Here is a 25,701-nt window from a genome sequence, read left to right on the forward strand (position 1 = left end):
CACAAGCCAGGGTGCTGCTGGCCTCCTTGGCCACCTGGGCACACTGCTGGCTCATGCCCAGCCGGCTGCCGACCAGCACCCCCAGGCCCTTTCCCACCAGGCCCTTTCCAGCCGCTCTGCCCCAGCCTGTAGCGCTGTGTGGGGCTGGTGTGACCCAGGTGCAGGACCCGGCACGGAGCCTTCTTGAACCTCATCCAGCTGGCCTCGGCCCATCGGTCCGGCATGTCCAGACCCCTCTGCAGAGCCTCCTGCCCTCCTGCAGATCAGCGCTGCTGCCCAGCTTGGTGTCATCTGCAAGCTTACTGAGGGTGCACTCGATCCCCTTGTCCAGATCATTGAGAAAGATATCAAATAGAACTGCTATGTTGTATGGTCACATAACGTTCAAGAACAAGAATTGATACCAAGAGATGGTATCAATTGGACGTACTTACCTAACCATAATGAATGCAGTGAGAACATTCTTTCATAAAATACATATATAACCCCACACTATTGCAAAAGCTGATGCCATAGTCTTCTTTTATAGCTGTTTGCAGCTATTACTACAGTCTGATAGTTAGTCCTACAGCAAACCTGACAGATACTCTACAGAAGTCCTGTGTTTGTTCACAGACACACAAGGGCACCACAAAAAGAGCACAAAGAAGATAAATGACATGCTGTGATATCCTATAAGAAGAATCTAAAAAACTGTTATTAAGTAAAATGTGAAAAAAATTGTAGTCTTGCTCAGCAGCAAACTTAGTCTGTTTTTAATCTTGGCAGAAATAGTTCTCCTGCCACTCTATTTCCTAGTATTTTAATTAAGCTAGGAAATGAATAAAATTAGAATTGATTCAATACTGTGCAGGAGTTTTAACAAAGACAGGAAAGGTCTCTTTTTTTGAAGGTATCTGATAAAAATATATTTAAGCCAGTAAGAATTCTGCCTGAATACATGGGATATGAATTACTGAATGAGGATTTCATGACAACATTCTGGCAAGTTTAGTAGCAGAATGATTGAATTTTACTCCATTACCCAGTTCCCTAATAACCACAGTGTGTTATTTGATCCAGTTATCTCCTTCAGAAAATAATACACAGCTTTCTGGGTTTTTTTCTTTAGAAACCAAGACACAGAATTCTAATTTTTCTTAGTATAGAAGTCATTACATTAGAATCCTCTGAAGGTGATAGGTGTAGTATCAAATACTTAAATAGGCCACATAAAACATCACTAACATAGTTCAAGTAAAAGAGTATTAAACTTATTCTGTAAGGCTTGCTAGTAAGATACTTTATTATTAGATAACAATTATACATAACTTTCTTACAAAGTAAAATAAAAATCTTTCACAAAACAGTAATACTCACGTGCGTGGTACAACAGCAAGTATTACAGTGTGCTCTGATGGTTTTGTGGCACGAATAGACCTGAGGAAACAAAAATTTCTTAGTTACAGCACATCCTTTCTCAGTGTTAATCTGAGTATGTTCACAGAAAGTATAAATGAAAACCAGAACTAGAGGCTAGAAACTAGGATATCACACTGCCAAACCCTACCTATCCTCACTTAGATGATCCATATCCATTTTGCTACCAGATTCCTCGGATTTTGCTCAGCACAATGAAGAGGAGGCAAGAGCTCCAAAAACACAGAGCATGAACCAGCAGCTCTTCAAATCCACTCTTATAGCCTAGAAAAGGTTTGTGCTTGGTTTTTGGTTTACTTGGCTTATTTGGACAGACTGCCCTGAGTGCATGGGCTCAGAAAGGTCAGTCTATACAATGCCTTTTCAGTACCCGTTAGCAAATTTAAACAAGAATCTCCACAACGTTCTCCCATATTTACCATGATCCTTCTAGATACCGTAGAATTTTCTTTAGAGGCTGGGAAGTGCTTTTGGGGCATGCAAGCAAGAAAAGATGGTATAGCAAATGTGTATGACAGACTATCATTTATGAAATACTGAATAATCAAAATGTTACCACTTTACCTATTATTGAGAAACTGAAAAAAATACAACCAGCTATCAGAAGAACACTCCATTAAGCTTTTACTGGCTAAAGATAACTTTTTTCAACCATGTCACACTGTCCTGAACAAACAGTTTTTATATTTATTTCCTGGTCTTTTAAAAGAACTTCCATCAGCACAAGTATCTGAGCTTTAAAATGCTTCTTGTCATAAACATGGCAAATTTCAGCTCACGATGGACTGAGAAGCACGGTGTGATGTATGGTACAATATGTACACTTCAGCTGAAACAGCATATTTTAGCAAAGAATTCCAATACTAAGTGCTTGCCACCTTAGAGCTGCTAAGACAGAGTCAGGTGGACCAGAAAACTGATGTGAACTTCTGTGAAGAGCTGGCGGTGCCTGACCCGGTGGACAAAGACATTCCCTTGAAGCCCTGCAGCTTCAGATTTTGCTGCAGCAGTAACCCAGGAAAGAAACAGGCACAGACAGTAGGGAATAATTTCACAACAGCTCTGGCTTACAGTCTGATAGAAACCCACAACCTAAAGAGACAATTCTACAATTCAGCTTTGCCAAAAGTGTATTTTTCATATTGTTCTTTTCTTACAGCTGTACACAAACCTCCTGGCCCCAATCTCCAAACTTCCATGTTACTACAGTTTTCAGTTTGCACTTGTTTTCTTTTTCTTTTTGGTTGTTGTTGTTTGGTTGGTTGGTTTTTGTTTGTTTGTTTGTTTGTTTTTAAATCAGAAGGTTTGGTTTTGTACAATATATTCTGAAGTGCAAGAGAAGTATAAGGTTTAGGTTACCTGCAGATACCTTCTGCATCAAAATATCTGGAGTTCCTGTGATCTATAACAATTATTTCCTGGTGCTTATCAAGAAAACATTCAAGCGCTGACTCTGGAGTCCGGGCAATATTGCACCTGTACCCAGCTCTGTCACAAGCCCACCAGAAACCATCACTTTGGTTGTCTTCTTTTGCAAAGATCAGCAAAACCTGCAAAACATGCAGAACAGCAGCACCACATTAAACATACAGAATAGTTCTCTGCATGGTGCAAACCTTAAATGCTTCTGCTATATGAAAGCTGAATCTACTTCTAAAGTGGGAAGACTGAACTACAGACTAAACCAGCTGATGCAGCAGCACAACTTTCTTAACAGGTAGAGTGATTATCAATAGATAATCAATAGTTAACTGCATAGGACTGATACTTAGGACAAAACCAGCTGCCAGACGATGAGTCTCTTCTAACTCATGTTCAAATTCAATCAGCAGCCACACAGTGTGGGTGGGTAGGTGTTCAAACATCATTGCCAGTCTCATCAGGCCATCCCTGCTACACACACTTTCAAGTGTAACAAACTGTCTGAAATGTAACTGCCTAATTATTGCTCTTCAGGGACAAACTGTTAACACAGTTTTGTTCATTATTTCTCCTTTCATGTACAGCAAAATGGAGCTAACCCATAACCTTTCAAAACTGAAAGCAACAGACAAGCAGATATGGACAGGGCCGGGCAGGGGGAAAAAACCCCTGATTCAAATACCACAATTTTTACCCAATAAATTGTCCCTAATGATGTAAATATATGAGGTAGTTTTAACAACTTCAGATGAGGACTTAAGGAACTGCTCACACAAGATGAGGTAGGATGCAGTCTGTTTGCTAACTGAAACTCAATATAGGCTGAAAACAGCTGTATTTGTGCACTTCTTGTGTGAAAGAGAGTTTTTAGGAAAGAACACATTTTTCATCATTGCCCTGTAACACATAGGCTATCAGTGTACAAATCATACAGCCAGGAACACAAATCACGCAGACAATCCTTTCACAATTTGCACATATTTACCATAGCAACTGATCACTAACCATGCCAACCCTGCGTGGCAGAGGAAGAAAAAGGTTAATTCAGTGCAAACATGCCGTGAAAAAGAAAGGCCTCAAAAAGTCAAATATTTATCCGCAGCTATTCAAGTTGCACAGGGCAGCCGCCAGAGAACAGTCTATGTATAAATCCTGTTGGTTTCACAAACAGAAGCCACCCCCCTGACTTCACCAAAACAACCTGTCTGAGCAAAATATGCAACATTTTTCCTCAAATGCCCATAAGAAAGGGTCAACAACCTTTCATCTGTGCTGCTCTATGCAGCTGTGGTGTCACCACGTGAAATTCAGCATCGTTAGTCTAGAAGCTAGAAAAGGTGACCATAACTTTTCTCTTATCTCGACCTGTCTGGATTGTTGAATTCTATACAACAAACAAATCAATTAGTATTACTGTGGCTGGACAACCAGTCAAAGTTTCATTAAACGGTGGAAGAAAATTATATGCTCAGAATTTCCTTAAATATTAAGAAGTAGCTTAAGAAGTTCCAGTTTATTAAAAAGAGTATTTTAATTTGCAGTTAACAATAAGCAGATTTGGGTTACTGACGTTTAACCTCCAAGGTAACTGTTGTCACTCTACCTAACCCCTGATTATTTTCCAGCCGTTGAAGTGTTGGAAAACAGTGACATGGTTGAGCTGCAGACTTTGTCTGCAGGTACTCAGGTAAAGTCCCTACTCTGATACAATCTTGTGTTCGATTTCAACTGCTATTAGTTTTATTTTGTTCCTAGTTTAATTGGTACAATATGGTTTAGAAAATGGTTTGGGGGGGGGGGGGGGCACATTTTATATCTTACTTCTCTCAACACTCCCAGTTTGGAAATAAAGGATTGCAAAATGTAATCATTTACCAACTGTAAAACAGTGGAGCTTAATTAAACCACCCAATCTCCCACTGGTAGCTAATTACCAGTGTGTGGATCCTTCTGAGAATATTAACTTTAAAAGGTTTTTTAAGCATTACTACCATGTTTTCTCATTAACTTTTGTATGAAGCTTCCTATAAGCCGTCAAAACATAATGTAACTAGAAGTATATTGCAAGATACGCTCTCAAAGTCAAGATAAAAATATAAGACTTTACGTAAACAACACTGTGAAGGAAAAGCTTGAATTCAATCTGTGTTTCTTGGCAAAAAATCCCATGTAGCTATTTTTTGGTGTATAATTTGTCAGTGTAACCATAAAAAGATCATTTTACTGCTTGCTACCCTAGTTTAGGAGCACAGTGGACTTCTGAGGAGACACATTTTTTGGTGGTGTATTGGAATTTTTAACATGTTTATAAGTATTGGTTTCACACAACTATTGCATGTCTTGCTTCCAGTTTATCATACAAATACAGAAAACAGTCATAAATTTGTTTTAAAGAGCTCAAAATAAAACAAGAGATACCAGCTAAGTACAGACACATAGGATACCACAATGAAACTCAAAAAATTACAAAAAGCAACTTAAGAAGTAAAAATAAAGGTATTTAATTATTTATATGTTACTGTACCCCAGCAAGAGAGTTTTAAGGTGGAAAACACATAGTGGCTCTGAATTAAGTTAGGGAAGAGCTCTTGTTACATGGAAAATTGGCATGGTCGAGCAGTAAAATGCTGTGCATCATCATGCTTCATTTGCAGCTCAACAGGGAAGATTAACATCATCAGAACAGAAATGGAGTTTGATGTCAATGCTGTGAAAGAAGTGATGGCCAATGAACGTCCTAAGAGGTGAGAAAATGCAGTATTTGGATGGAGGACACATCCAAACCCTTATTGGCCCTGGTAAAGGATGAGGCAGCTTTTCTATGTGCACTAAACATTTAGAAAAACCACCTTTCTCCTGTGTCCTCTGGAGAAAGCACATTTACATGTACATCTATCATGGTCATTTCTAAAGTCTCAGAATGAAACCATGCCTATCTGCAAGCCTCTGGACAAAATCAGGGCAGACATGCAAGCTGCATGTGGGGGTGTTTAGAGGGTTGGAGCTGGTAGGTTTGCTTTGGATCCTTCCCCTTGTCCCTTCAGGCCAGCAGCACCTGGGTCACAGTCTAGTACAAAACAAACCAGATTTGCTCTCCAACACGTAAAGTCCAATGAGAAATCTATTAAATTGTTTATGGCAGGTCACAGTCACAAGTAAGATCACCTGCCAGACAAAAAATACAGGCCGATTCGAGGTTGGCACAGGTGTCTCACAATGGCATAAAACAGCAGAACAAAATGAACATTGCTAAGAAAAAACCCGGTAGCAATTGTTTTAACAAACTAAATTGACTTATCAGACAACTGTGAACATGATTAAGCACCAACAAATACACATTTAAAATGTGATATTCAGTAGCTGTTTGCACTGCACAGAGAAACACATCACTCCATTGTTAAGAGGGAAGAAAAGATTAACACACATTTTTTAAATGCATGGATGTGTGGAATACTTGCCAAATCAGCGGAGGTAATGTGACTTGTTCCACAAACAAAGGAGTCTGGTTTACATAAAGTGTTTCCCTTTACTGTAAATAAGCTAGTGTATGGCAGTATCTTCATGGAAAACTCTTTGGTTAATGGTTTTACTTAAGGTCTGCTTTCTGCTTAAGGTCCTCTATGGTAGCACCATAGAGTCTCACTTGTGTAACGTAGGGACAAAATAACATTCACACCTGACAAGATACCAAAAGAATGTCAAACACTTCTAAAAACAACAAAACCCCCACTTTCCCTTCTTATATAAAAAATCTTAACTTATAACAACTAACACTGGTACTATGATATTTTGGCAAATCCAGTTTCTGCGAAGTGAAATCCTGTCATAAGCACTGAGAGTATTTGTATTTGTTAAATATCTGCTTGACTATCTTTCTGAAGACGATCACTGTCTAAAGAACATTTTTCTGTGAAGAGTTCCATGCTTCTTTATGCTGAAATTCCTTGCAAAACCGATGACTGGTCTACTGCTGAAGCCACAGCTCCACAGTTTTCTTATAATCTAAACAGTTTTATCAGATCAAGTAATCATTAAGACTGAATGCTTAATAGAGGAAAAAAAAAAAAAAGTAAAGCTTTATGATGCATATACACGATTTATTTTCGAGAACAGCATTTCTTCCACATGTGGGTTTTTCCTTTCATAGCCAAATATGGGGAAAAAAGAAAAAATAAAACAGAAAAGATGGCTGGTGACTAAATGCCTTTGTATTTTAGAGTTAAGTGACCCAAAAAGTTAATTCAAATGAAAGCTGTATCACTAGAACAATGTTAAAAACTACAGGTTTTTAATTTCCTATCATCTGAGAGCTCTAACACCCACTATAAGCTAAAAAAAATAAGGCTTGTCCATCTGTTTACTGGCACAGGAACAAAATGTACAGAAACAGAAGCAAGTACGGGTGAGAGCTGTTGGTCCTTAAGCTGAAGTTCAACCTGTCTTGTTGGAGGTGGTGTGATTTCTTGGGTTGGTGACCTGTAAAAGCACAGTTCTCTGTTCTGTTGTGCAAAACCCAGCAAAACTCAGCAAGTACCTCAACTTTATAATGGAGCTTTCTTCTTTGCTATATCAGAACTGAACAGTTTTTAACATCCAGAGAGGCAGCTTTTTCCCCTGCTAATGCACATACACACACACTCCTATTGACAGGACACATAAAAGGAATTATTTGACATTAATGGAAACCTAGAGCACCTTGTTTACCAAGTTAATTTGCTTGTAGACATCTTCACAAGCAATCAGATAAACCAGAACACCAATTAACCATCTCACAGTCCTTGCACAAGGAAAATGAAAACACTATACTTAACTATAGGGATTGAACTTAAATTTCTTCTCCTGTAACACTGAATTGACTGTATCAAGAAACTGAAAGAGCATCTTACCTGAACTGGATCTTGTGTCAGTCTCATGGGCCCAATTTGTACTTCTGTAGTTGAAGCCTGCTAAAGAAGAGTAATACAGACATTTGTTTCCAGTCTGGTTCTTAATAAGATAGCATTTTACATGCAAGAAAGAAAGATCAAAAAGAACTATGAAAGATTTTCAAAGGCAGGCAGGCATATGACTAGCTGCCTTAATTTAGTTGCTCTGAACTGTATCTTTTATGAACGTATTTTATCAAACTCCTAATTTTGTTTTATTTGCCTCTAAGTTAAAAATGACAGTTTTTTAAATAAGGAAACAAGCAACATCACTTCCTTTCCCCTCTTTCCCCACAAAGTACCTTGGTTACACAGAAGAACTTGTATCTTGCTTAAGACTACAGAAAGCTACTTTTTCTGGCCAAAAATTGCCTTATTCATTGGAATGGAAGACAGAACTTGTATTAAAGGTCTTGTGACATATATTCAATAATATTTTAATAAGTTTGGTTAGAAAAAGTATGACTTTTCAGACAAGAGAACTTGTTTGGATTGCAGATTTAAAATTGTTTTCCAGAACCATAGCCTTTAGTTTGCAAGAACAAACATTGCTACCATGTAAGCCATGACATTTTCAGAGGATGGAGGTAATCATAATTTGAAGCTACTGAAAGAAAGCCAGCAGACATTGGCTGTGTCTGCTTTGTTGCCATATTTCCTAGGAGTTGGACTACCTCAATACTTTTTGTGTTTTGATACATTTCAATATACCTCTCCTGTATACTACCGATTTGTTTCACTGCAGACCATTAGCTACAGGTTGTTAAGCAACTGAACAATACTTATGTCCTCCCATAGATGCATGTTCTTAAATAAAAGAGTCTTTGAACCTTTAAAACACTGAGTTTAATGTTTTATTACTGACATGAGTATGGAGGATTATGTCAGGGGTCCTCAAACTGTTTAACCAGGGGGCCGGTGCGCAGATGCAGTGGCAGGCAGTCATCTGCGGCTGCTTGGTTTCCCCTCCCAACCCCCAGCGGGGAGGGTTCTGTAAATACTGGGGGCTGGATTGAGGACCCTGGTGGGCCGTATAAAGCCTGCGGGCCGTAGTTTGAGGACCCCTGGATTATGTGCAAGTTAGCAAACTCCAAAAGGGCAGAGTCTCTGCTCTCCTGGTACCAGTTACCCCAGGTGCCTGGTGCAGGTGAGTTAAAGCAATCACCCTGTGAGACATGTAACCTGAACAAAGCTGTGATTGTAGGCAGATTCCCAGGACCGTTCCCTGACACACTGGAATCCTGGAGCCTTATTTCTGCAGCATTTTGCTCTGTGGTGCTCATTAGTTTAAGCCTTTTGTCCAGGTATTACCTTATTCTTAAATCTAGTATTTTTCAAAGGAATGTGTATAAACATTCAAACTAGATGAAGTTACCAGCATGCAACTTATTTCCTTAGAGAATGCAATACTGTGTTAAGTATTAACAGCCTTGCCTACATGTGAGACAGTGGCATTGTGTATAGCTACAACTGACACATTGAACTTTCATGCGCCGCTGAGCATCGATTCTTCTCAGCCCTGCAATGTACGTCAGAAGGTGGTAACAGGCAGCAGTCCAAAGATTAAACTACAAAGCCTGCCACTGTTTTCCAAAGCAAAAACTGCCCCCAATATAAGTGTAGTTAACCTCTCCTTTTCTCACACAAAAGCTTCACTTCCCACTTGAGCTTCTGCCACAGGAGAATGTAATTTAATGCCAGTATGTGTATCAGAATAGAAATGAAATTTAGCACCCATCATCAACCATGAGTTATGAGTAAGGTTAGAGAAACAGTCCTCTGAAAGTTCCCAACTCTTCTTCCCCCGCCCACCAAAAAAGAAAACCAGCAAATTCACACTCCAGTGGTATATAGGAAACTCTTAAGTACATTTTTTTATCATGACTCACTTTGATTTTTTAAAAAAAGTTTTAAAGTGGTCTCATTAGTCAAATCTGTACAAATACACAACAGACTTGGGTCAGCATCACTGCAAAAGCTTATTTTTCACAATGTACAGCTACAACTGTTCCGGAATATATTGATCAAGAGCCTGGGATCCTTCACAAAAGACAGTTAGGACACAGATATTTATTTTATTATCCATTTATTCATGGTACTAGGGAACTGATGCTGTAAATTAAGGCCTTCTACTTTTCCACCGCTTCAGAGGATATTCAGCTTTAATTATTCTGTTTTGTACAAGATAGAATAACTGTGTCTAAGACGTTGATAAAGGCAAGTCTATCAATCCCTTTACAGAGATTACTTTATAGAATACCCACTTCTTTAGCCTAGGTATTTTAAAACAAAACCAACAACAACCCACACAGCTGTGACTCAGGTTTTCTGTCCCTGACGCTTCTGCATCAGCCTCATGAATAGAAAATACCTGAATAGAGGGACATAAAAATCATAGTCTCTCCCTCTTTCCCCCTCGCAGTTTCAGTGTGTCCTGCCTTTGCCAACAGTAGCTTCATGAGTATTAGAAAAATCTGAGAGCTCCAGCGTAGGTGAACTTGTCCCCATCCTGCTCTGTGCAGATATGATAGGGTCAGAACCACACAGGGATATAGGAAAGGTGCTGCTATATCTGAAATACTGCCACGTACAACAAAGTCTCTCAGTGGCTCAACTTCATTACTTACACAATGCACGGTATCAGGTGGGACCCCCAAATTAAGGCTGGTAGTGAACCTCAGCATAGGAAGGATTATCAAACCTTCCCATCAGATAGAGCAAAAAGTATGTCTGAAATTCTCCTTCCTGGACTTGGAGTTCTGAGTTTTGTTTTACAAGCTTAATCAGTCCCTTGGATTTCTATGCCCAAATTGCTCTGGGTACAGTGATTGTCTCACTTTTCTCTTTCAAAACACAGCTAGAGAAGCCAGCGAGAATAATGACATGGGTGCCTGGCCTTCACAAATGTCCTACGGATTTCTCCTTGGCCTGAAGTAACTAATTCCACATCTTCCTAACTCCCAGAAGAATCTGACCATATGGACATTGCATATTAGTGATACCATGACCATATGTCTGCTCATTTCCTGACTTAAGTATCTCGTTGCTGATGATTTCCCATTTAAATAAATCCCATTATTTGATTGACTGTCAGGAAGGACTGCTAATAGATCTGCAACCTAAATCAATTAGTATGGTAGCTTATGACAAACCTTTCTGGCAAAACATGTGGAGACAAGCCTGGTTCCAAAGAGGCCAGTGAGAAAATCCGTGACTTCAGTGGGCAGAGGAACAGACACAGGGTTGGGAGCAAAGAAATCATAAATAAACTAAACATTTGGGAAAAGAAAAAGCTTAAAAATAGTGAAGAAATTTTTGTTTTAACATTTTAAGCTGCCTGGTATTCTCTCCATTATTATTCTAATCCCCTAGGTAATCTCCACAGGAATCAGCTATTAATCAAATAAATAAAGACAAAGTCAATGGTACTTTCTTAAATTGTATGTTTTCATCTACATCAGTGATCATCAACTACCTTACTATCATAGCAGTACCATTAAGCAAAATGTATTTACCACTTCATTAAAGTTCCGCCCTCTTAAATCACTAATACAAAAGTATTTACCCCCCCATATGCCTGCAGACTTACAGCCCCTGCAGTTTATGAATCATCAACAATTAGTAACACAACCAAAACAATGACTAATTAGTACAGCAAAATCTTGAATTCTTCGTTGCCCCAGAGCAACAACAGCAACTAGAGCCAACCAAGCAGTGAAGCAAAGGTGTTGGTGAGTTCAGCCTCCAGCAAAGGTCAGGATGGATGTGCCAATTGAGAAGAACTGCACAGGCGCCAAGGTCCCTACGGACACCCTTTTGCACTCAGCGGTCCTTCCCCTTACCTTTTATATCTTCTTTCCCCTTTAGTTATTCCCATGCTGATGCATCCCTTCCCTCACGTTTGTAGCATTTTTTCTGACCTCTGCCCTTTTGGTTTCGTAAGTGGGTGAAAGGACTCTCTTTTCAACTCAGCTCCCACTGCACCACTGCGCTCTCCTGGCTCCATCTCTCCACCTTTGCTAGAGCTCGTTTGCATTTCTCTCCAGCTCAGCTTTCCCCATCTACACCACTGGTAAAGGCTGACACCTAAGCTCATCCTTTGGCTATTATCATTTCCATATTCAATTATTACACCACTATTGTCAACCTCAAGTCCTTTCCCATTTCCTGCTGGTCAAATTGCAGTCTTGAAAAGGATTATAACCATGTGTGACCTCCACAATGGTCTTAATCTTGCTTGAATTCCCCTCTGAGACACAGGCCCCACAGCTGTTCTCCAGCATCGCTGGCCTGGAGCTTGTGTCCTGCTCCTCTTCTTGCTACAACACACCTGACCAGGGTGTCCAGCTCCTGTTCCGCTGTTCAGCAATGTTCCGTCCCTCTCTCCCTCCCCTTCTTCTTTTTGGTCTTGTCTTAGAACTATATCCCAGTCCTCCTCTTTTTTTTTAATTTTTTATCACTCCTGATCCATTCGGCTCCCACCCACTGGCATTTTTCTACAGCTTAACACTAAGCCTGTTAAAACTTTCTCTGTTTGGAGTCTCCTCATGCTTCTTTGCCAGCTTCAGCTGTCACAGGAAACATCACTTGACCTGTATAGCAATTTGTGTATGTTAAAGAAGGGACAGATTTACAGGAGAAAAATTAAGAGCTCTTTTCACAAAGATGCCACCACTGACTCAAGAAGCCCCTAAAAGGTAAGCTATGAAGAGCTGAGAGAATAAACAGGATAGATCACTACACATTCCTCCTGCTGGGGACTTGGTCCTGAGCTAGATGTCTTTTGGCCTGACCTCCATGGCTTTTCCAGACACGTTCTTTCCTCAACTCATTCATTTGACTGGCTGCCCCTGTCCATCCTCTCCACCCACCGGCACAGATACGCTCCCAACTCTTTCTCACGGAGCACACTCTCTGCCACCTCTGTTGTCAAGTTCTGGTTTTTGTTTGGGTTTTTTTTGGTTGTTTTTTTTTTTATTCTCCCCTTGCTGTGCCTTCCAGCTGACTTGTGCTTCCGCCTTCCCAGCTGCTCACACCCTTTCGCTGCCCCGGCCCCCACTAGAGGGCCGCCAACACACACTGCTCCACAGGCTGCTGCTGCATCACACCAGCCAGCGGCCAGCGTCCCAAGGAGCCCAGAGGGGCACCGCACAGCTGGAGAGCTCAACTCTAAGGCCAATGTAATGATCAAACACACATAACATTTAGAAGAAATCAGGCTTCGTCTTTGTTGACTCGGCCGCTGCAAACTCTGCAAGCACCCGTAACAAAAGCCTGACACATCAGATACACAGGAACTGGTAAAAAAATACATGTATGCATTTTGAAGACCTAGCCGATTTACAATGTGTGACATAAGCTCTCTGTAGGTCACAAATATTCTCAAAACCAGCAGGTACAAACTTTCTGTGGGGTGCCTGGAACCAAGAACCCAGGGCCACTGCAGACCCTCAACGCATCAGTAACCTTTACACAGGCTTCCATCTGTGGTAACACCCTGGAAATAACTGGCTGTATGCCATCTACTGCTAAGACCACAAAATTATGTAGGCTTCAGTTTCAGGGTCTCATTCCTTTCCTTCCTTAACTGTATTGAACTCAGGTTCTCTGCACTCCAGTCAAAGAGAAGTCGCTAAGTGTTTCTCAAGTCAAAGCTCTGCAGTACTCTGCAGGCCTCTCCCATGCCCCCATCAGCTGCCTTTCACACCACTGACACGTTATTGTTTGAAATCTAGGCTGATATTGGCTTTCAGAAATCTCCTTCACCCCAAGACCCTTTCTACTTCTCTCTTCACACCTTCAGAATGTCCTTCCATAGAAGATCCTCTAACCCTGGCAAAGACCTAAGACAGTTTTTCCTTTCACATCTATCACTGCAGGGAGTGTGCCTTAGAAATACTGACCTAAAAGCCCATTTACTTGGAACAGGAAACCTAGATTTCATTCTGGGTTTTTTCTTCATTTTCTTGATTGCAAGAAACAAACGATTTGTTCCAAAACCACAGCTCCACTGAGGACTATACCCCTGTTCCAGACCTCTTTCCACTTTCAGCAACAGAAATTTCAGCTTTTCCCTATGCATGTGTCTAGTTGCCATTTCAGGCAAAACCCACTTCCAAATCCATGTCTCCCCCATGAACCTCTATCTGCAGCCTTCCCTCCGTCACTGTGAGAACTGCCACCAAACCTCTGCTCATAGCCACAATTCGTAAGTCATCATCCCCTTGAGCTTAACTTAAATCCTCCCACCCTGGCTCTTTCTAAATCTTGCTTATTCTATGTTATCTATAAAATGTGGCCTTTCCTTCTCAACCACCTGCAGTCTTTTCATCCTGCTCTCTTATTTTGCCTGCATATTATTACAGCATCCTTCTCTTTAATTGTGACATAGGAAAACTTGCCAAGCTTACATTCAACTTGCAGAAGGATGCAGAAGGCACTGACAAAATCTTCTCTGCAGATGACAGCAAAAGAGAAAACAAAATTAAAGGGATGCAAACAAACCTATCTTCTCTCTGAAGACCTTTCCCAGCCTGTTTCTTATCCCTGTGTGAGTTGTCCCCGATCCCTTTGCCTGGGATTTCAGTCTGTGCACCCTGGCTGTTGAGTTTTCAAGTTTCCAGGTTTTCACGATCTCTGCATTTTTGCAAAAAGTAACCCCAAAAGCCATGCCCCCAATTATTTAGATGGCTTGTAGATATGGTGGTGTCACTCTTGCAACACTGTCTCACTCCTCTCATGTGTGCTGCTGTAAACAATCAACAGTTACAGGCTGTTACAGGCAGCAAAGCCATTTTCAGTTTGTGTTGTATAGCCCTTCCACAGCCGTGCCCTGGTCTTTTACACAATACTCATTTGCTTTGTTGAAAACCAAACACATCCAGGGCCAGCATATGCATAAAAAACTAACACTTGCAACTTTTTTATCACTTTGTAGGTTTATTCTTTCAAATACTACCTCCATATTTGGATTCTTGACTAAAATTTTTTATCTCACTTTATGCTTTTTCTGCTCAAGAAAATGTTAATGGAATTTCTACCTTAAATAAAAGCAAAAAAAGGACAGAACCAACACCCACACATATTTTGCACAAACCATTAGAGTACAAAATTTTTTACAATAGGATGGAAAGTACAACCAAATTTTTTTCAGAATATTATTATATTAAAAGTACAGCCCTAAATTTTTATAAACCTTGCAAAAAAGTGGTATTTTCTAACATTTCCAGGAGTCAGTTTAGCTCTTGTTACTGTAGAAAGCACAATCAGAACCAAGCTCTCCTTATAGGCAATTGGAATGTTTTGAAAACTCCTCTCTTCTCCATAATTATACCACTCCAGATTGAGGCAAGTGGGATCTGACTGTTTGGAGTTTAGGTCTGTTTTTCAAAACTTTCAGTTACATTTCAGAATGCTTTCTGTTTTTAAGAAAGTGTTATTTAAAATGTGACACCTCAAATAAGTTAATGCTGTAAAATCCCCGAGAATCAAAACAATTTTTACAGCATACTCCAAGGAGAAGATTATTAAACAGTATAAAGGTCCAAGATAAGCATAGGTTTTTTTCCTTAATATACTAATTTAGCACTCATTTAGGAGGCCTGTGATATATTTGCATCTTAGTTTAAATTCATGCAGTGTAGCATTTTCCCAGTCTAATGATTTAATCACTTAAAGCTTACCTATATGTCAAGAAAATTTTACTCTGTAGTTTTGAGTGTACTCTTCCCATAGGTATAAGCAACAGAACTAATGGGGTTCTCCTCTTCCAGTTACTATATGTGGTTTTGTTGACAAGCAACAGACCTCAAAATTCCCTTGGGGGGGAAAATAAAATATGCCTTTTACTCACATAGCTATCACACATACAACTACTCAACTGGGCCAAATCCTTAGCTCAGGACAACACACACTAAGGCACATAGCATGAAAACACTATATACACAATCAATAAAATGGACCCAAATCCAAAAGACACGCAGATCTGGCAGGCTCTGCTGTACCTGCATGTCCCTAGCTCAAGGGTAGAGCTCACAAACCTGCAACTGGTTCTTTTGCTTCCCAAAAGCAAACAGAATTGGGAAGAAGCCCTCTCAATGCTTCCAGTTGAAGCTTTGTCACTGCATACAAGGGAAATGAAAACTTGTGAGGGTGAGGAAGAAAGTCAAGGGGAAGAAGAGTCTTCCCTTCCATGACCACCCTTGCCTTACAAATGTTTCCAGCTGTGAACTCCACATATTCTTCCCTGTGAAGTATGTGCCAAGACTGCAGATCTTAGTACAGCTGAAATTGGTAGCGCTTCTGGAGATAAGCAGAAGTCCTCGTAAAAGCTTCAAATTCTAAGGATCAAATGGCTAAAGTTGAATTTCTGTGAATTACACAGTTGGTAGTATATTGGATGCTTAAGTTGCTTTTTGAGTTTGGTTCTCAGAACCTGCTCCTACAATTGCTTTTGTGTAAAGCTGCAAAGATCTGTCTGAGCAGAGTCAGCCTCAGTAACAGATGTTAAGATTTCTTTCTCGCTTCTTCATCCTTACTCCACTCTACATGGTTTCCTGGCTTGTGTTTCCAGTAAGAAACTAGAAAAGTAAGTATTTGAAAACACAGACTTGTTTCTTCTCTATTTCTCACTCCTTTCCCCCCTGCAACATAATTAATCTATTTTTAAGCAATTACAGACAGTAGTAATGGTATAATCTTGCTGTTTCAATCTAAAATCAGTGGTAAGGGAAGAAAAGCAAGCCAATGGGATGCAGGTAAACCTCTGAAAGACATGGGGAAGAGAAGGGGAACAAAGGGCAGCTAGGAAAAACAGGTCACAAACATCAGATCATCCTTAAGAGAAAAAAATATCCTCGAGGGGGATAAAAAAGTACCAGTGTCAAGTTGCAAGCCACTTTAGGCAATCTCTTGAACAAGCAAGCTGACACTTGTAAAATAATTATGTGAGCTCTGATATAACAAATGTGTGCATGATAAAAATGATAACTAAAGAAAGAATATTATATTAGGACTTTTTGCACTCGGTTCACATTGTGGTAGCAGCTTCCTTATGAAAACATTATCATAATAGGAAGTAGAACAACCAAGTAGAAAATACACTAGTTTGGCCATTATTTTGTTATTTGGCATACCAGCTCCCATTGTTGACTGGTCTTCAACTCTGCTCACAGCAGCAACTTTGGCTTTGAGACCTGTCAAGTGAAGATAGGCTACAAAAACTCCACAACCCATAAAGAGTAGTCCATGTTCCTTTCATTCACATAAATCACAGATTAAGGCTTCCAACAGAGTCTGGAATCAATCCTAAAGGTTTGTACATGCAGTTTCTCCCCCCGCACATTTTTCTTACATGGATTCAAGGCTCATGATCTGCACATTAGTCCTAAGACCAGTACCACAATTCTGGATCTTGATGCTGGCACAGAATAGATACGGTGTCCATGTTACAGTTGGTTGAACACAGTTGATTAGGACACCCCTTAATAAAAATTCACAAATCTCCAGAGAGATTTTTAAACACATTCCCATGTCATTTTTAGAAGCTTTGTGAGGAACAACCAAAAATCAGTCAGACCAACCAACCTCAGCCCAACGTCCTGTCTCCAGAAGTGGCCAAAAGCAGACGACAAACCAAAAAATGCAAAAACAGGGCAAGCACATAGTGATACTGTCCCTTACACTGCCTAAGCTTGATGCTGATAGCTCATCTCAGCCTACGCTTTCCTTACAGAAAAAGCAAGGCTAACTGTTCTGCAGCAGGTCCTGCTACCCAATTACCTTCAAATCTACTTGCGCTACATTTTTTCTCCAGACATAGTGTCTTGCCCAGTATGGCAACAAAATGCAATTCCTAGGTGATCTTCGGTACCCTCTAAAGGAAGACTAAAGTGTCATTATCCAATTTTCACTTCTCTGGCACCAAGATCAGTTTAAAGAACAGGTGACACAGTTAGTAGTTCAGCAGTTTCAGATTTATGTTCCTTGTGAACTCCTGGTCATTATGCCTGCTGGGTTCTGGCAATCTTTCTTTCTCCTTCACCCACACCCTACAGCAGAGCAATAAATGGTCCACATCCCCAGATCTACTACCCACATCTCTCATTCAAAAGCAGAGTGCCCAGAGAGGTGGCTCAGATACTTGCCAGCTATTCACGTTACCTGAGAAGGGCACAAGTCCCAAAAGGTATAGCTGTCATTATGAGTGTACTCACTGTCAGTTAAGTATTTATGCCAATGAGATTAAAAAACAGTATAACAAAAAATGTTGTAAAATAATTTGAATGTGTAAAATATACACCAGGAAGACATCAAATTACAAAATGCTGCATCACAGTCTGATATCAAACATTTTTCTTTCAAGAAATTCTATCTTCAACGCTGTCGTGCTTTAACTGCAGCTGGCAACCAAGTACCATGCAGCTGCTCCCTCCCTCCCTCAGTGGGGTGGGGAGGAGAACTGGAAAAAGGTAAGCCCCATGGGTTGAGATAAGAACAATTTAGTAACTGAAATCAAGTAAAATATAATAATAATAATAACAATGATGATGGAAACAGAGATAACAGAGAGGAATAAAACTCAAGAAAAACGATGCACAATACAGCTGCTCACCACCCACTGGCCGATGCCCAGCCAGTCCCCAAGCAGCGATCGGCCCACTCCCAGCCAGCCCCCCCAGTTTATACACTCAGCATGATGTTCTACAGTATGGAACATCCCTTTGGCTAGTTTGGGTCAGCTCTCCTGGCCATGCTCCCTCCCAGCTTCTTGTGCTCACTGGCAGAGCATGGGAAACTGAAAAGTCCCTGACTTAGGGTAAGCACTACTTGTCAACAACTAAAGCATCAGTGCGTTATTGACACTATTCTCATGATAAATCCAAAACAGAGCACTGTGCCGGCTACTAAGAAGAAAATTAACTCTATCTCAGATGAAACCAGGGCAGATGCATCCTGTCTTTCTCACTCTAAATTCAGAATTGATTTTAAGGAAAAAAAAATTATATTCATTAATGGGTTTTCTGGTCAATGTTTTACTTGCAAGTCTATAGAAACAAGAAACATACAGCATAGCTGACTTACTTCCTACCTTTTGATGAGAACACTAAGGATTTATTCCTCTTTACATTAAGCATAACTCCTCTTTACATTACTTATTCTTGTGTTTATGTAGAAGTTTAGAAGTACAATTGCTTAGAATTGGCTGGATTTCTATACCATAGTAATATAAAATTTGAGAAACCAAACTGGCTGTGGCAAGGTATCTCTTCAACCTTAGTTTCTTATTCACAGATGCTGTTAATTTGTTACAAAAGGAGAAAATCCCACCAAACATTGAAAAAGCAAAGAACACTCTGTAGCATTTTTTCCTAATTAGGGGAGTCAGTCATGGCAAAAACCTAATGCATTGATTTCCACCAGTATTTTGGCTAGGTGTTCCTGCTCACAAAGCAGCAGGACACATAAATTAAGAGCATACCTTTCTCCACTGACTAGCTACAGCACCTCAAGGTCTACAGCAGTAGGAACCCTCCCCTACCCTCCAGGTACTCGGAACCTGAATAGGAAGAAGGACCTCACTCATGTCTAGTGATGATCAGTGAATCACCAATAAGTAAAAATAAAACAAAAATCACAAAACTGTTGGCTTGAAGGGACCCCTGAAGGTCATCTAAGCCCTCCAAGTGGTGCTATCATAATGCTAGATCAGGTCAACCATGCCTTTGCCCCACCTCCCAGCCTGTACTGACAGGAAAGGAATTAAAATCCACAGGCTGGCCAAGTGCTTTAACTTCGGAGCTTCTGGGTAAGAGAAATATCCTGCATAACGTAGTCCTGATTTTTTTTCACTTCTTTCCCCTGCCTGTAATTTTGAGTAAATTCAGATCAAATTGGCCCTTTTATTTTAAACATGCAAATGAATTTCACTTTGAAGTACTTTCAAAAGTGAACATTGCACAGACCCCATGGATTCCTTCAGAGATATGAAAATTCAGTAACTCTCAGTATAACTATTATGGCAAGTTAAAAAATGATGGCTTCTTTTAATCCAACAACACACAGATTAAGAGACAGACTCATGTCACAAACAGCAAAATTTTTAGACCTCTGGAGAGAAAACCAATTACAGAATGCAGTCCCCAGTGACACTGGGTTTATTTTGAATACTGACTTTTCTAACAGAAGTTTCTCTGAAAGTGAATTTATTTTGTTAGCACACACATTTTATTTCACTAAGTACGCATGGCAAGTAAGTTATGCTAATGTCCTTTCAGTGTGAAGAGGCATGGAGAAAACAAACTTCCACACATCTGTCAAAGTAAATAAAATTTGCCCAAGACTTGTGGATCTTGGCACGGTGAGACCTCTTTCTGTAAATCCATTTGTCGTTACTGTCCATTCTCATCTTTGTAAGAGCAAGAGTCATGCACATTACTGGAGAATCCTGTCAAATGTCCTTACGCCAATCTTAGTGAAAAACAGAGCAACTAAAGCCTGAACAGTTTCAGAAATACATACACTGGTGTTTAGGAGAGAGCAAAATCCAAAACTATAGACATAGAAAGATTTAAATTTTTGTTTTATTTTCATCTTTGTATGTTCGGCTAGTCAAAAAAGCAACCAGTGTGGGGTAGAAGCAAAGAGCCAAACAAAACTTTATGCTGCCATGTAACTTTATGGTGAACCCACAGTTTCAATGCTGTACATCATCTTCTGTTTTCCTTAAGATAAGTTAACTAAACCTAGAAAAACTGAAGAGAAAGCAACAAGAATAATCATAGATATTCCAAGACATCTTCAGAGAACTAAAAATACTAGATTGCTTCTGCCAGGAAGAGAGATAACTAAGGAACACAGCAGGCATCTATGAAATCATGAATGGTGCAGAGCTGAATGAAGAATGACTCATCGATAGTCTTCACAATACAAGAAATATGATGCTTCCACTTAAATTATCAGGCCACTGGAAGAGGTGTTCAAAAAGCAGTTGAACAAAATTTACCAGAGGTAGGCTCGGCGTCACTGTGAAGTGCATCAGTAGCAACATAACCTCAATGCAGAAGCCCCTTATTTACAGGTTAAAAGAGGCACAGGGAGAGATCCTCCTCCATCTGCCCTCTTTTCTGTCTGTTGCATAAGGCTCTTTGCTCTTGCCCAAGAAAAGATAATAAAAGTGGCAGACCTATTGTTCCTGCCTATTGAAATTGATACAAGAAGATAAGAAGTGAGTTTCAATACTAGAAGATTCAGGTAGTATGATTATATGAGTATGAACGGAAACAGCTAGAACGTTAATTTGCAACAAGCTGCTAGCTAAATAATCCTGATCTTCCATCAGCTCTTGGTCTAGGCAATACTCATAACTTAGGAAGCATACTATTAGTCTGCCATTAAACAATAATTTTAAAAAGTAAAATTAACTTTGCCTTCCAAAAACTAAGAAAAAACATCTGGAACTTGTCTGCATATACCTGAGGTGCTGCCAGCTCAGCATTTGCTCTAAAGACTGTTCAGCTCCCTCCACCTTATGTAGAAGGTGCTGCCAAAACAAATTTCAGGTCCTACTTCTGTGCTGGGTCGTGGGGGCATACTTCCAGGGCTCTGCAATGTCAGCAGAAGTTTGCTGGAAGACATTTACCATATTTGAAATTCCTCCTGGAAATCAGCAAAGGAAGAAGTGAAATATTTTAATATGTGAATATTCAGGAGTTTTCCACCAATCTACTTCTACTAGAAAAGGGCAATCTGTCTCCTTAATCTTCATTCAATATACTGCTGGCTTTGGCTGCTGTTCGTTGGAGGACTTTTCAGCTCAGGGAGATTTTGACAAGAAACAGTGTGTTCTCAATTAATTTAACACTGCTGTTACAGTAGTAGATAACCTAATTGGTTTCTGACTGAAGGAGAAAATTTCAGTTGTCTTGACTACCACTGTTTATCTAACATGAACAATACAGTTTTTTACTGAAAGTGAACAAATTAAGATTGAGCTGAATTCAAGGTCCTCCCTTGCCTTCAAACCCACTAAGATTATGCCTGTCAATAGCTGGAGAGCAGCCAGAAGCAGCACCCTCAAATACCAGTTTCCAGTTGCACACATAGGTATTATGGACTCCACTCCAAGGGTTAAAAGGTAGACAACTTTTTGACCCAAGGTACAAAATATGTTTTTAGTCTACCATTTCTCCAGCACTATTCAATGCAGATGCTACTACCTGTCAGTATCAACCTTAAGCTGGAGTGGTTAGCAGGCTTCTTCTTCAGAGATGCACAATGGATGCCATCATCAAGAGTTTTGGCTTAGTACCACTTCCTCTTACTCCTTATCCCAGCTGGGCACAGCTGGAAAGAACTTCTTCCTGGTTCAGCAAGGTCTGTTTAGGCCTTCCTTTGCCAGCTACCGTCAGGCACCTATGTATTATCTCAGCCTAAACCCAACTATATTTCTCCTGCTGGAACACAGAAAAGCAAAAAAAAACCAACCCAGGACAAAGAAATTCCGATGAGCACTAGTCACTTATTGAAGATTTCTGAATCACCTTTCACTTAGAAAAAACTCAGCTGTGAACTTTGATCTCCATTTTACAAAATAAGCTCTGGTAAAGAATAGTGTGTTCCTTGCTTTGTTTGAAGACATAATGTTCTCTCTTCCCTGCTCCTTCACACTGCCAGTGTTTTCTTCGCAGTTCTTCTGTCTTGATTGTGTGAGTCTGGGGACAGGCAGCTGGAGCCAACCAGTCTGGCCTTTTCATTAAATTTTTATTATCCACAAGATATGACTTAGAATTACATCTAGAAACTCTATTAAAAAAATAAACAAAACCCAACAAGTCCAAATTGCAAATACACAGTACAACCACCAATAAAACAAATTAAATCTTCCCAAGTTTTCAGGATACCAGATACATATGTGCATTTTTTTCCATTACAATCTAACATTGGCTCTAAAATCCAAACCTAGCATTTAAATATATGTCAAAATTAACTATTTTGCCATTGATCCTTTTATCAGAAACCCACAGGTAGAAGAATTATTCCCATAGGAGACCCCTACCATCTCGGGTATCACAAGTGATGCTCCCTCCAGTAACAAACAAAGCCTCCAGCTCAACACCACCTGTTCTTGTGCAGCTACAGATTATCAACATGAAAGTCTGAGCCATGTCTCCCACCAAACATTGTTCAGACAATGAAAATCAAAGCCAAACTCTCACCAAAATAAACAGCTTGGAGGCTTTCATGCGCACTGAATAATTCATGATCACGTTTCATTCAGTTTATGTTTCCATTTTAATACTGACAAAGCCACTGCAAATAATCTAGACAGCAGCAGTAGTGTCTGAATCTAAGATTCCAGCATTGACATGCAGACATCACCTGCTGGAACGTGCACAGTGCCTTGCCCACCAGTAAGTCATTGCCCTGGGTCTGGCTGGGATAGAGTTAACTTTCTTCTTAGCTGGTGCGGTGCTCTGTTTTGGATTTGGTGTGAGAACGATTTTGATAACACACTGATAATGTTTATACTAAAGTCAAGGACTTCTCTGTTTCTCAGGCCCTGCCAGGGACATTGGGAGGGGACACAGCCAGGACAGGTGACCCCAACTAGCGACAGGGATAGTGATAAAGCCCGGCTTCCCTGGGGATGGCCAAACACTTGACTGATGATGGGAAGTGGTGAGTGAATCCCTTGCTTTGCTTTGCCTGTGCACGTGGCTTTTGCTTTACTTGTTAATCTGTCTTTATCTCAGCCCTGGAGTTTTCTCACTTTTCCTCTTCCAATCCCCTTCCCCACCCCACCAGAGGGGAGCGAGGGAGCAGCTTACCGTGTGGCGCTTATTGCCAGCTGGGGTTAACCCATGGCAGTCACCTAACCGAGCCACACGGGTGTTAAGCAAAAACCAGGATTGTCACCCTCTGCATTTTGTCATTCAAGACTAAAGTGTGTGTGACGTTTGTCTCACCTATTTAGGCTATAAATCTCAGAGGCACAGATCATCTCTCCCTTTTGTAATACCTCCTATAATGGGGCACACAGGCTGACTGGTCCTATAAGCCCTACCCAAACACTGACAAAGAGTGAGGAAGAGTAGAAACAGTATTTATACAAGGTGGGTAGAGTAGCACACTTGAAATGGTCAGAGGAAGGGGAAGCTTTGACCCAGAGGAACAGAGTAACATGTGTTAGATGTGTCTTAAGTATTCATACCTTGCAAAACTAAGAACTGCCCTGATAAACCTGGAAACTTGATTACCCAGTCTTGCAAACCTGAATGCAGTCACGTTGATTTCACTGCCCTTACTCTACTCATATAAATGCTGGTAGGATCAGCATCTTCTGTTAGGGTTTAACTTTTGCATACAGCTGCAGTCCAAATAAGCTCTGCAAGAGGATGGAGAGAAGGCACTGCATAGTCCTCCAGCTGTGGAGGACTGCTCTGCTACACCAGAACAATCATTACTTATGCAATAAGCAATAATCATTTTGGTATTGCTCATCGCTATTTACAGAGTGCGTGGGGAAATCATTAAAAGCTTTCTGGAAAAATACTTCTTTTGGACATATTATTCCAGTCTTAACAAGGAGAAGCACCACCAAATTAAGTGCCACTTCCCAGATCCAGCATTACAAGAGTCGTGCCAATGTTCTAGAGAGCTCTTACTACTACTCCAGTTTTTATGTACTGACATATGTTCAAACAGAACACAGTCATCTTAGTCCACCATTAGGATTGTGCCATCCACTACAAACACAATACTGAGAGGTTAAAAAAATTTACTGTTATATTCTCCACTGATAGCGAAACACAATTCTCTCCAAATGTCTCAGCACTTGATCTTCTCCCATGACTTCTGCATGTGCACAGTATGAAATTCCACACTCAAGAATTAAAAGCAAAAGTTCTGGGTGCTGAATGCAGTGTTAACTGCCACACTTTCTCTCCCCAAAGAATAGTTACAGCTTCCTATTTTTAATGCACCTTATGTTGCAGAAGCTAAATTCTGTGCACCACAGCCTCAGCTCAGTTTGATTTTATTTTACGAGCAGTATCACTGGAGACAAAAAGGGTTTATTGTACAGTTAAAGGTAGCATGGCTCAAATGCTCAGCATTTTGCAGAATTGAACAACTATTAAGCAACAGGAACTATATACATATAATGAACTGTAGGGGAATACTAATCTCCTCTTCAAGAGATCACACGGACAGTTCACAACCTGACATTTTTCGAACTTTATCTATAAATCTTGTATCTGAAAGTCATAAAGGATTTTAGTGCCAACTCACCTTCAAAATTTTCATCAACAAAGCTTTTATAATGCCTGATCTCTTTATTTTAGTGGATTAGACTCAGTATCATATACAGCTCCACTGAAGAACTGCTTATGCATAAATTATTCACCATCTAGCACTGTAGTCCATGAAATTACAACAGAAAAATATATTGCTGGGGTTTTCTGTTATATATATCTCATATATCTCTTTATTTTACAACTGTCTTTGGATGGGCTCTGCAGAAGAATATGTTTTATTTCCCTTCAATATTGTACTTATTCACAAGTGCACATCACAATACAGAAAACAGGAACTTCTATAAATTTCTTGCTAAGTCACATTCAGTTTTCAAAGAACTTGAGAGATATTTGATTGACATAAACTGGGGGAGATGAGCTGCCAACAGAGCAGGGAAAGTGATCCGGGCAATCACAGGCCCTTTGTATTACCCCTCATTGTAAAAATCTGCCAGAGTTGTATGGAAGAATAAAGACATTTATATTGAACAGAAGATGCAATTCAGTATCATTTTACCAAACTTACTGCGTCAACCTAACGTAAGTGCTGATAAAAACATATAAAATAATAACAGTGATTTTCTAGAGAAAGGAAATTTAATAAAACTGTCCTGTTCAAGACTGGTGAAAGGCATTTGTTG

The 25,701-nt window shown here is 40.1% G+C and overlaps 1 protein-coding gene across 1 annotated transcript in view; it reads right to left on the reverse strand.

The window, feature by feature from the left end:
* Positions 1–25,701, reverse strand: part of PDE8B (phosphodiesterase 8B) — a 79,550-nt gene that overhangs the window by 35,211 nt on the left and 18,638 nt on the right. The window contains exons 2-4 of the mRNA XM_055698429.1: positions 7,728–7,787; positions 2,779–2,969; positions 1,360–1,419 (exon numbers count right to left, since the gene is read on the reverse strand). Of these exons, the coding sequence (XP_055554404.1) occupies positions 1,360–1,419; positions 2,779–2,969; positions 7,728–7,787 (311 nt within the window). The remainder of the gene's footprint in view (positions 1–1,359; positions 1,420–2,778; positions 2,970–7,727; positions 7,788–25,701) is intronic.

The sequence above is a fragment of the Falco cherrug genome, chromosome Z (genome assembly GCF_023634085.1).
Source record: "Falco cherrug isolate bFalChe1 chromosome Z, bFalChe1.pri, whole genome shotgun sequence".
NCBI lineage: Eukaryota > Metazoa > Chordata > Aves > Falconiformes > Falconidae > Falco > Falco cherrug.